General features: G+C 33.6%; 1 protein-coding gene across 3 annotated transcripts in view; it reads right to left on the bottom strand.

Moving 5' to 3' along the window:
• LOC115209853 (leukocyte tyrosine kinase receptor-like) overlaps window positions 1-13,977 on the bottom strand; it is a 370,370-nt gene that overhangs the window by 30,754 nt on the left and 325,639 nt on the right. For all 3 annotated transcript variants that reach the window (XM_036501462.1, XM_036501463.1, XM_029778425.2), the window contains 2 exons: window positions 10,090-10,182; window positions 916-1,017 (listed from right to left, as the gene is read on the bottom strand). In XM_036501462.1, the coding sequence (XP_036357355.1) occupies window positions 916-1,017; window positions 10,090-10,182 (195 nt within the window). The remainder of the gene's footprint in view (window positions 1-915; window positions 1,018-10,089; window positions 10,183-13,977) is intronic.

Raw genomic sequence — 13,977 nt, 5'->3', positions numbered from 1 at the left:
AAAAAGATGACAAGAAAAGGTCCAGCATGACCAATAACGAAAAAAAGTAAACAGGGTTGAAGTAGTCAATAAATTAAAAAAATGATTATAATAAAAACACTTTGGCTGGGAAACGTACGAAGAATTACTGACTGTAGCATAAGATGAATGCCAGTGCGCCAGTGACAAATAAAGAAGCAGAATATAAGAATAACCAAATATGTGGAAACAAGAAAGAATAAAATTACTTGAAATGCACAGCTGGGATTCGAATACAGTAGAAGTTGTGACAGAATTATGATCCACAAACAGAAATGGTGCAGGGATGGTACACTAATAGGGGTGTTACATGCATACACAAGAAAAATGTCTCAGAGAATGATAAAATAGCAATAATATAGAAGATGCTACGCGCACAAAGAAATCAAAGCTCATCTAACAAATACCTTTTGTCTACGGCTTTCCAGGAAAGAAATGCCGCCAAATCAAAGTATCAGTTCCAACAGCTGATAATGAATTTCTTAAAGAAATAGGTGTAGGCATGACTTTATGGTTAAGAAGCTTACTTTAGAATTACGGGACACCTTGAGTATGTTACTTCTACTATAGCTCCAGGCCGACCATTGCCTCGTGAACGAATTCCGTTGGCGGAAACTGTGTGGAAGTCCATCATCTGTATATATATATATATATATATATATATATATGCCGTTCATGCAATTTAATTATTTCTTGGTTTCACACACTCACACACATGCACACACACACACACACACACGCACACACACATACACACACATATATGTGTGTATACGATACATATTTTCGTACTCCAGATGGGTCTGAGGCAATTTTCAGTTTGATGCTGAGTTTTCTGCTCTGTTTATGGCTGAGTTTAAAATGTTTGCGAAGAGAGAGTATAAAAAAGAAACGTACCAGACATCAGATTTACTTGTAAAAATTCCATCCAAATACGCTTCTGGTGGCATCCATTTAACTGGCAACAATCCTTTATTAGTTTTTCGATAGTAGTTAGACCTGTAAGCACATATTACAATAAAGCAAATATATTAAATTCAATGTTTAGAAAAATACATCATCTGCATTTAAGATATTTATATTTTATAGATATTGTATCATGTAATTAGTTGTAAGCTTCGTAAACTGAGTTTTCAAGCGAAATAGTCAAATCGAATAAACTAGGGAATGGTCTGCATGAGCAAATAATAAGTACAATGTATTTACATAGTGATAAAGGTCGCTGGACACCAGCCTCTGTCCTGTTCTCTTCTTCATGTGAAATCAATTTATTTCACTCTGTGACCTGTTTGTAAGCTGTGAGGTATTTTAAAGTATAACAATGGTGTAATAACTAAAAATGAGAATTCTGTTGTAGAAACAATTGTCGTTTGATCTCCAGGAGAGCTATGATCAAAGAGGAGACCTATGATCGATGAAGTTCTATCCATGACGACTTTGTTTTCTTTTTAATTTTCATGCATAGTATAGCTAAAACTACATTAGCCTATCTTCCCTTCAAGTTTGTTTAGAGTGTTATTTGAAATAGATATAGGAAGTGAACTGATATAATCTGTACAGCATCGGAATGAATGCTTTGTGGTGCTTGTTCTGACACTCTTGCCTCCGAGTTAAAATCTTACTAAATTCAACTTTGCAATTCATTCTATGTGGATCAATAAATAAAGCTATTATACTGGGGCTTATCTTCTCTCTTTGTTTCATTTCTCTCTCTCTCTCTCTCTCCTTTTCTTCCTCTCTCTTTTTCTCTCTGGAACAAATTAAAACTGACAGACCAGTAGAGAGAGATGAGCTCAATCAGGTTGAGAGTGTTAAAGATGACGCATGCCCTCCAGCATCGACAAAACTGACGGCCCAAGAATGGAAAATGTATGATTCTAAATACATTTGTTAGTTATTTTGATTAGACCAGGCAACCATGTAGAACCTCCCACCATTAAAAAGAAATTTACATAAATATCAGCTTTAAAGGGAATTAACTTAATCGATCATACATTAAAAAAAATATAAGCTAAGTTGTTAAACGAAAGTAACTATGTCATTTACATATTAAAATGTCTGATTTTATTTCTTGAAGTGGGTCTTTTAATGAAACCAATATATACATTAACATAATAAATTGTATTTTTGTTTTTCTAATTTTTGTTTAATATGTAAATGAATGGCTTAATTTATAAGCTTAATGGTTGAATATGTAAATACAATGGTTTAATATGTAATAATTTCTTTCGTAGTAAATTGAAGCTGTTATTGCATGCAAATCGATCAACTCATTTGCAATTTATCACTGGTATTTCGCTTTTAAGAGTCCCTTTAAGAAAGATGACAATGTTATGTAAGCATCTCAAGCTTACTTTTTTTCTAATACTTCTGAAAATTCCTTTTGTATTTTGCAGATAAACAGCCTTGAAGAATTTCCTTTCAGTATAAAGTTAGTAACAATTGCTGTCAATGTAAAGCAAGTAACCTTAACAAACTGCCTTGAAATAATATAAGATGTCTGCGGAGTTTATATGCTATAAAATATGCTTCCTTATTATTTTTGTTTCATAGAATATTTCCAAAAGCTTGGAGTAATCTTATGTTCGAAGAAAGAGGGCGCGGGAGAAAGAGAGGAGAAAAAATAAAGAGAGAAAAGGTGAGAGAGCACGGAAAAGAGAGGGGGAGAGAGAGAAAAACATGAAGAAAGAGAGAGAAAGAAAGAAAGACCGAGTGAGTGAGTGTGTGAGTGACAGACACTCAGATATTTCCTTCGGCTATCTTTGCAGTTAGCATATGACTGCAGGTTTTTAATTGAATTGATTTAAAAATACACAAACCGCTATAAAAATTTCAAATCATATAGACAAACTTACATATTTTTTCTAAGGGAAATTCTAAGAAGTTTCACTTTATTGTATCTACCACTAAATGCGCTCTCTTTTCTTGTTTAATTCTTAACATTCATAGGTAATAGAATTTCGGTTAAAAAAATAATAAAATAAATTTTAACCAGAAACTTACATGGAAGACGATCAGATACGACTGATACAGCCTTCGTACATTACACACCAATCACTCTCCCAATGGGTAGATATTTCCACTCATTCTGGAATTTGGTAGCCTGGTGACCGTGAACAGAATCAGGTCACTGATAGATGATGAATCTTGCCAAATCTATCTTACAAGGGAGTATTAACGGAAGGGGGAATATCATTAATTTTGCAATACCATATGATAGTAGAGTGGATGTAAAAAAAAAACAAAATTGTGAAGTATCAGTACCAAGTTAGAAAGGTGGAAAGATTATGAAAGTCAAAGGCAAAGATCGCTGAGTATATCACCTAAATTGATGTCTAAGATGCTTCAGCATATTATAATTGACACATGTCCTGTCAGTCTAGAGAAAATGAATGCCATCATACAGGATACAAAAATATTCAGAAAAAATTTCGAGATCGGAGGAGTTATGTTGTCATCAAACCGCAACCTTAACCCTCAGGATAACATCGTTACTATTCTTCTTCTTCTTATTATTATTATTATTATTATTTTTTTTTTTTCTTTTTTTTTCTTCTTCTTTCAAATTTGCTTCCATTTCTTGCCGGGCGTCTTCCCGACTCCTAGGGCAAAGAAACTCATAGTATACATTGGTATTATTATTATTATTATTATTATTATTATTATTATTATTATCATTATTATTAGTATTAGTATTATTATCATTATTATTATTATCATCTTTTTTTCTTCTTCTTTCAAATTTACTTCCATTTATTGCCGAGTGTCTTCTCGACTCCTATTATTATTATTATTATTATATATTATTATTATTATTATTAGTAGTAGTAGTAGTAGTAGTAGTAGTAGTAGTAGTAGTAGTAGTAGTATCATTATTATTATTATTATTATTATTATCTTTTTTTTCTTCTTCTTTCAAATTTGCTTCCATTTCTTGCCGAGTGTCTTCCCGACTCCTAGGGCAAAGAAACTCATAGTATACATTGGTAGGCCATTAAACTAAACTCACTAGTTCGTTCATTTTTTTAAGTTAAATTAAAATACAAGGGTAGTACCCATCAAAAAAAGAAAAAAAAAGGAAAAAAAATCACAGATGATGATGGTGCTGATGGTGATGGTGATGATGGTGATGATGATAATAATGATAGTAATAGTGCTGATAATTTATCTATCTACACACACGTACACACATACACGCACTCACACTCACAGAGTTCAGCCAACACAAACCTCACCTCGGCTCTTTAGATGTTAACCAAATATGAAAGTATTATTTGACAGGCAGGAATTCTGGCGTTGAAGACAGCCAGCCAGCCAACCATCCAGCCAGCCAACGAGACAGACAGACACTACTGTGATGGTGATAATGATAAAAACAAAAATAACAATAATAAGATACTGCTGTGACTACACATAAAACAATATCATTGATGATGATGATGATGATGATGATGATGGTGATGGTGATGATGATAATGATGATAGTAATAGTGGTGATAATGATGATAGTGATAATAATGGTGATGATAATAACAATAATAAGCCGACTACAGCTGCTGTAATGGTACGATTATAATTGTAACGGCAATGATGGCCGTCTCCCCGCGAGCCAATCAAAGCTCAAAAATGATAACATTATCGTAGCACCAAAATGTTTTTGGAAACTAAAAGGAAAACAAAATCAGTAAACCAAATCGCTTGCTCTGTGGTTAATCTGGAAGCGCGTCCCCCAGGGAAGAGCCAGCCTGGGATCGAAAAGTCATCAACTGGCACAAACTCTTCTCCGAATACGGACATGGATGGTCACTTGAACGGGAAATTCCCCAACTCGAGCCCACAACCACCGCAGAAAGAAAAATGTAAGCGGAACAAATGGACCCGAGAAGAGTATTAAGAAATAATATACGCTTATTACTATGCATTAGGTAGGCCATCTCAAGAGAGACACACCGCAAAAATTATTATTATTATTATTATTATTATTATTATTATTATTATTATTATTGAGTGAGAGAGCAGTGCATGCCATCAAAGTTACACTGGGGTAAAATATACGAAGCCCAGTATACCCATCATGACTACCCGTCTGAAAAGGGTACACTAGGCACATGCATCACAACCATATGTGCGCAATATGGTGATCTCATATCAAGATAAACAGCACATGACCTTGCAGGTGGCTCCCAGTTAAAATTTTCTTCTGATCGAGTAACCCATCCCTCCCAAAAGGTCCCTGAATATGGGTTGTTTAAGGATGTTGAACGAAACATCCAGAGGTGATCTATTCAAGCCCCAAAGAATCCCTTTCAACACATCGCTATGATGCTCCAGTAGCCCATCTTTTATTCCAGTAGCCCATATTTTATTCCAAGACAAAACAATGTACATGATAACACTTCCAATCCTCTTCTTCTTCTTCTTCTTCTTCTTCTTATTATTATTATTATTATTATTATTATTATTATTATTATTATTATTCTATGTTTGACTTTTGCTTTATATTTGTACAAGTTGGCTCCAAGTCTCACCCAGAGACCTCAAGAGACAACAGGCTGGAAGTTCACGTTGTTGTTATGCCTAGTGTGCCATATATTTGGGGGGGGAGGGGGGGTTGGTGTTGTACTAATTAATGTCTAAAAATAAAAAAATTAATTTTTTTTTTTTTTAAACCGAAAATTATGTTTGTTTTAAACCTTGAGATTACATAGAAAGTATTTTGCGTAGGATATGAGCAGTTCCCATGAGCACTATCTTTTGAATTTCTGCCATTTTTGGGTTTCCTGGTATCTGAGTTAGGTAGCTATCAGCCCCTTTTGCTATCATTCCCAGGGCACCTATGACAACAGGTATTGTTTTAGTTTTCAGGTTCCACATTTTGCTGATTTCTATTTCAAGATCTTTATATTTGCTCAGTTTTTGGTAGGTCTTGACAGATACGTTTATATCGATTGGGACAGTCATATCAATGAGGAGGCATGTTCTTTGTTTGAAGTCTTTCAATATGATGTCTGGCCTATTTGCATCTATCTTTCCGTCAGTTTGAATGGTGAAGTTCCAGAGGAGTGAGATGTGGTCATTTTCAAGCACCGGGGGTGGCTTGTGTTCCCACCAGTTTTTTTCATGGGGCAAATCCAGGTCTTTGCAGATTACCCAGTGAATATATTGTGCAACTCTATCGTGCCTGTTGAGGTACTCTGTAGGCGCTAGAAGACTGCATTTGGAGACAACATGGTCAATGGTTTCATTTTGTTGCTGGCATACACGACACGTTGGACTGCTTCTGATCTTTAATATGTTGGCCTGGTAGTTTCTTGTTGGTAGGCATTGATCTTGAGCTGCTTTGATAAACCTCTATGTTTCCAGATTTTAAGCCAGAGGTCATTAGCCATTGATGGGTCAGGGCTTTGTCAACATCTGCATTATTTCCTCTCTTTGGGTATTTGCCATAGAGAGGTTTTTCTTGCCATTTATCATTCAGAATATCTAAAGCCGCAGATTTGGCACGGGTTTTCATGCGCTTAGCTTTTTCTGTGCCTGTTTCTTGTATGTCTATCTCTAATTCCGAAATTGGTTGTATTTGGAATTCACTTAGATATTCCTTTGCCTGCTTTGTTACTGAGTATGATGCTTTCTTGTTTTCATGTTTTGAGACAAGTTTTAACATCCAGTCCTCAGAGCTTTTCAGGTAGGTGTCTAGGCCAATTGTAGCAATCTTCATTGTTATTGCCAGTTGTAAAAGTCCACGGCCTCCTTCTTTTCTTGGCAGATAAAGTCGTTCTGTATCTGCCTTAGGGTGGTGCATTCTATGCATTGTCAACAGTTTTCATATTTTTCTGTCAAGATTACATATTTCAGTAATTAACCAGTTAACGATATTGAAACTGTAAGTCACGACTTGTATGGCTAATGCTTTGCTCGCTTCGATCCTGTTTCTCGCATTCAGCTCTGTCTTGAGTATTGCTCTTACTCTGCGATAACATTCTCTCCTGATCCTTTCCTTCATTTCTGAATGCCTTATTCCTTCTCCTTCAATTACCCCTAGATACTTGTAGTTCTCTGCTGGGTCTAATTCTTTTATGACATTCTGCTGGTCAAGGTTAACGTTAAATGTTTCTGTCATTTTTCCTTTGATAAAGGTAGCTTTGCACACTTATCGAGGCCAAATTGCATTCTGATGTCATCACTGAATTGTTTGACAATCGCTAGTAAGCCCTTGAGTTGTTGGTCATTTTTTCAAAGAGCTTTAAATCATCCATGTAAATGAGATGATTTATATTTTTATCAAACATTTTATATCCGTACTGCGCATCATTGAGCAGTTTTGAGAGAGGTATTAAGGCTAAACAGAAGAGGAGTGGTGATAGTGAGTCACCCTGGAAAATGCCACATGAAATTTTTACATCACCAGCATTTAGAGATTCATTGTCACTGTTCAAAGTTAGTGTGGTTCTCCATGATCTCTATTATTATTATTATTATTATTATTATTATTATTATTATTATTATTATTATTGTTATTATTATTATTATTATTATTATATTATTATTATTATTATTATTATTATTATTACTCCAATAGGACGCACGGCCTAGTGGTTAAGGTGTTGCACTCGCAATCGGGAGAACGTAGTTTCTTTTCCTTGGCCTTTTGGTGAGTTGTGTTCTTGACCAAAACGCTTAATCTCTACATTGCTCTGCGATCCCTTCGACACCTGAAGCATGGTACACCGATATCGACTTTACTTTTTATAAGATAAGTGCCAGTTGAGTACCAGTTGAGTATTGGAGCCATTAAAGATGTGTTATGTTTTACATCATGAATGATATTAATTTAAAATAGGTAAATTATTCCTGAATTTAAAATAATTGGCAAATGCACGAAGTAGTTTTTATTTTTATTATTACACGATATATAAAATTTGCAATTATCGCATTACAGCCAAAAGTAATTAATATTGGATATTGATTTCCTTAGATGTTTAGTTTCTAAAAGCAAATGACAATTAGATAAATTAACAGCAAATTTTAATTTTAATTATCACTATCCTCCAGTGAAGTTTCCCAGCTATTCTAATCATATATATGCATATATACATATACATAATCATACACATGCATATGTGTGTGCATGTATGTGTGCATGTGTGTGCGTAATGTATATATATCTATATTTTATATATGCATTACACACACATACATACATATATATACATATATATATATATATATATATATATATATATATATTTATGCATACATACATACATACATACATATATATATGCATATATATATATATATTATATATATATATATATATATTATATATATATATATAGGCAAATTCTTATACTTGCATCCGATAGTTCAGAAATTTGAGAGAGAGAGGGAATGAGAGAGAGAGAACACTATTCAAAAGTCTCGGATAAGAAAAACTTGGTTATTCTATTAACGTTTTACTCACAATATACAATTACTGGCTTACTTGCACAACATACACACACACACCTGCGCAATATACTCAAATAAGAGATCGATATAATTAATCTACAGCGTATATTTGCAGTTAATTATATAGACTTCGAAACATGCTGCTGATTCCATTACAACTTTCAGCGAGTATACGTCTTCGTGGTTACTCGATCTCCAAAGTAAGAGGACAGAAATATCTCTCATTCCACAGCCCACCGTCTTAAGAAAAGGAAGGTTTAATTAAATAATTTAGTTCTAGATAAACAAAACTTGAAAAGAAGACTTACATTGGACTCTGTTCGACTGCGTTTATTCTTATGATAGCCAAAAGAACGGTAACAAATTATAGTTTAAAATGAAAATTGCCGAAGACTTATCGCTACGTCTTGGCAACAGCTAATTCGATTAATGACAATAATTTATTATATTCGCTGATAACGTTTTGATGTCACTAGTTCTGAGACACAATTGCCTTATCATGTGTACTATTGTAAATAAAGTAAAATAAGTTTTTAAAAGCACTTGTTTCAAGCAAATCTTTTCGTGTACATGTGTGTGTGTGTGAAGTAAAAGTAGCTCTTGTATAATAAATATTGGGATTGAGGGTGAATTATCTTGAATGTCCATGAATGTGACCTGTTTTAACATCGGCGACATGAGAGTAGTATACTCCGCTAGCCATTACATCCACCGGAACCAACGGAAAATACACAAAGCATATACATTAGTATATGTATTTAATAATATTTATTATACTAAAGCTGTTTTTACATCATACGTAAATTTTCTTTTACGTATGCAATTTCCGGGCATATCACCTCAGAGTACTGCATAAATTACCTTGAGAGAAAAACTCATAAGGACTCGTGCTGCATAAAGGCACATGCAATGGTATTGTTGACAAGACAACCGAACATCATCTACTACGTCCTCCGGTGTTACGAGATCATGTGATTTCACCCTTCTGTGGTTTCTTAAGTAACAGATGTCCAGCAGCGCGATAAAAACCGAATCTCCCGTCAATGATATAATTACATGCGCTTTTATGTAGTACGAGTTCCTCTGAGAAATTCTCTCCGATAGATAAAGATAACGCAGTATTTTTTGTTCTAACCTGTTAAGCTGGAGATCAACATACCTTTTGGTAATAATACCGCTTTTGTCGCTATTAATTAGAAATGTATGTGTGTGTGTGTGAGAGAGAGAGAGAGAGAGAGAGAGAGAGAGAGAAAGAGAGTAAACAACGGGCTTCTGCATATTTTCCGTCTTTCAAATATCTGTTCTGATATTTGACACTGGTCTATACAATGTTACTGCAGAAATACTTGCCCGAACATCGTGGATTTGAATCAAACAAGTAATTACGTGGTTGCGAATCTCGCTATGTGGCCACAATGAATTATATATCATAATCATTTTTGTCATAATGTAACTGATATCTTTAATAATGCTTCTTTTCACAAATTCAAGAAGTGTAAAAGGAAATTATTTTCAAGAAATATGGAATAAGATTCATGAAATGTAATTATTAATGATAAAACAAATTTTAAATGTCGCAGAAGTTTATCGTCTTCTGACTAACATGTAATAAATATTTACCTATAAACATCACGCGCCATCCCAAAATCCGCAATTTTCGCCACACCAACAGGGTCTTTCGTTGTGAGAAGACAGTTTCTGGCAGCAATATCCCTTGGGAATAAAAGAGAACATATAAAACAATTAGCTATAATAAAAGAAAGCTTAAACAAATATTCAATTTATTTTCGTTTCAATATGATATAATTACAATAGACACAGAGACCTGATGAGTGAAGCTTCAGATAAACGAGTTTTGATTACTACACAATACTCGAACGTTTTACCTTATATACCAACGTAATAGTAACTACACACACACGCACGCGCTGACGCACATGCGCACACGCACATATAATGTCGGGCTTCTAACACCATATCTTCTCACTTTAATTCTTTGAGCATATCTAATCTGAGTAAATTTGCTCTATTAATTTATAAGTATATATGTATTCATGCTTGAATGTCAACCATCTGAAAATATTCAGTCTTTGCCTTCTCTCGATTTTCCTGTATACATACATATATATTCTGTACATCAAACCCAAGGAGTTTTATCTGTTCGTTTCAATCATTTTGTCCATATATGCACACTTAAATTCACCCTATTGCCGCTCTTCACCCTAGTGACTCGATCCTCATTAAAGATTTTAGAGTGCAGTTACAAATCATCTGAGCGCTACAAAGTGTTTTCTACATTGAGAATCTCTCGATCTCATCTGTAAACTATATGGCATTCGCCATGATAGATCACTAGCCACTACACATTATTTTCTCTCTTTGTTTCTTTCTGTGTTCCTTTCTGTGGAAGAGCGTAGGCTCGAAACGTTAAAGACTTTTTCACTTTCTGAGCGTTAAACTAATACATCTGTTTGTTGTCTTACACCACGTGTCTTCGTCTTTTGTTTTTTGTGAATTCCCCCCACCACCACACTATATATATATATATATATAGATTGCATTCCCAGAATACAGAATGATATCTTTTAGTGAGCACATTGAAAAATGTGCAAAGCAACTACTACCACAATTTTTAATCTTTCCATTTTACCAATGTGCTATCGGAACATCAACACAAATTAGACTAAACAAGGAAACATTCTTCATTGAAACGTACAAGCCCAAACTTAACCATTCCAACATACTTATACAGAGAAATTCACCCCAAAGGAAAGGCAAAAAATTTTAAGCGATTATCTCCCTTACACCGGAAGAAATCACTTATTACCTCCCCTTATCTAGAACTCTTTTCAACATAAACATAACGATAACTCTTCTCAACATAAACATAACGATGTAAATTTGAAAAGCTAAACGCGAAACCGGTCATTTCTTCTAAACTATGTCATTGTAAGAAAAAAATTTATAATATTCTTCAGACATATTGACTCAAATATATATTTTTTAACCTTTTAAAACAAGCCTTCTGTAGTTTTTTCACTTTTTACTATTTTCTCTCTCTCTCTCTCTCTCTCCTCTCTCTCTCTCTCTCTCTCTCTCTCTCTCTATATATATATATATATATATATATATATATATATATATACATATATATATATATATAATATATATATATATACACACACACATATATATATATATATATATATATATATATATATATATATATATATATATCAATAATAAAGTGATTGTTTCTTATCAGGAACAAAATGTTTAATAGGACTGCTATAGAAGTGCTCAATTAAATGAGACAAATATATTAAAGTATGGTTGCAGAACAAACAAATATAAGGTCATCCACGTAACATTTCATATCTCGAACATTTAATCACATAATGCTTTTTCTTTCACATAGAATATACATACATAAAATCACGGAAGATGAAGTACTACTCATCAATACAAGCATATAAGAAAAATATAAGAAATGCGTGAATACTGTCCATCGCGGTTAAAAGTTAATGATTAATACTTTAGCGACTAAAACAGATATATATATATATTAACATTACAACATCTAGAATAACAAATACATAAAAATATAAGGAAATATATAAATATATAGATATATAAAAAGATATAAAAATACATATATATAGGAAACATATAGATAAATAATATAAAAGGTAAGATAAAAGTTCATCGTTTAGAAATTTTTTCGATTAAAAATTACTTTTCAAGATAAGGGAAACCTATTGTTAAAAGCCAGTGTCCAAGCAAAAAAGAAGAATGGAATAAGTGGAGCGAGAGCACACATGAAGACGGAAAATGTCGTTAAAGAGATATGTGTGACGAAAGGTTTCCGGATAATGAATGTGAGTTAGAATGAGAACAATAATAAACGAGTGAAGAACATGTGTTTATTTGAAAAAAAATGACCATCCTGAAATACAATATTTATATATTCATACATATGCGCGCGCGTGTATGTGTGTTTGTGTATTCTAAACCATGTAGTGCAAAGATACTCATTTTAAACAGGCATAGTTTCATTTCTTGTATCTTCTTCTCTACTTCTTTACCTTATTTCGACGTGCAATTAAGTTTGTACAAAAGTTTATGTTAATGTTTTTCGTGTTTACACTTTGTCAGCTACCACTTGAACCTTGACCCACATGTTGTAACATAAATACATACATACGTACGTACGTACATACATACATACATAAATACGTACATACATGCATACATACATACACACATATATACATACATACATACATACATATATACATACATACATACATACATACATACATATATACATACTCACACATATACATAGATATATACCCTGTTGTAGATGTTGAAATTCCAATGACGGAGCCTTGGATCTAGGTTAGAATCCGGCTCTTTCTCTATTGGCAAAAAATCTTGAAATAAAATTCAATAATGGCATGCATACATACATATGTATATATGTACGTATGTACAAGCATATATACATATACATGCGTACGCGCAACGATATGTACATATATATACATACACCCAGATACACCCATATTTATGGGATATGTGAGGTGAATCTCAGTGTTGTAGCATTAGGAAAATGTACGGAATTCACTTTAGTTTTGTGTAGCCTATTCATTATAGCTACAACAATCTCGTCAATAAGTAAAATACCACTTTCCTATCACTATAAATATTAAAATCACTTCAAAAGGTATTATGTAATAGTGAGCTGTTATATGCTTGGAAAAGAATATGTTCGAAATATCCGGATGTAAAATTGTAGAAATGAAAGCGCTTCAAATATAAGTTCCAGAATGCAACTGTCTTATTAAGATGCTTACGTACAAATCTAAACTAGCGCACTAAGATTATTATATACGCTCGATTGAGAATACTTTCAAAATAGATGGGCAGCATATTAAGTCTTTCAAATCCCGAGAGAGAGAAACATGTTCCACCTTTCATGTTCACGTTTCCTGTTCACGTTTCCTGATCAGAATATAATCTATGAGATGCCAGCGCTTAGATCTTGGGTGCATCCAGGTGGGTTTTTTTTTTATTTTTGTATTTAAACAGAGTATTGGTGACAACCAGATTATTCTCAGTACAAAACGTCAAAAGAGCTACTCCATTTTTATTGCATTAATATTTCCAATCCTAGGTCGACATGAAACAGGCCAAGAAATATAGTCCTTTCCAGCTCTTGCATTGAAATCTCCCAATATGACCAGCTTGTCAGAAATTGGTACTTTCCTCAATAATCGTGCTAGATCGTCATAAAACTGTACGACTGTTTCATCAAAATGGGATATTGTTGATGCATAAATACTGACAACGGTAAGAAACCTACTTATTGTCAGCTTAATATGGCATGACATGATCCGTTCAGATATACTACTTGGAAGCTACTATGGAGGATACTACTGTATTCGTGAGAGCAAACCCAAACCAGATTCTTATGCTGACCTTTGTAGGCCTCTCCAAAAGATA

The sequence above is a fragment of the Octopus sinensis genome, linkage group LG3, assembly GCF_006345805.1.
Source record: "Octopus sinensis linkage group LG3, ASM634580v1, whole genome shotgun sequence".
In the NCBI taxonomy this organism is placed as follows: Eukaryota; Metazoa; Mollusca; class Cephalopoda; order Octopoda; family Octopodidae; genus Octopus; species Octopus sinensis.
This window is presented reverse-complemented; position numbering and strand designations above follow the sequence as displayed.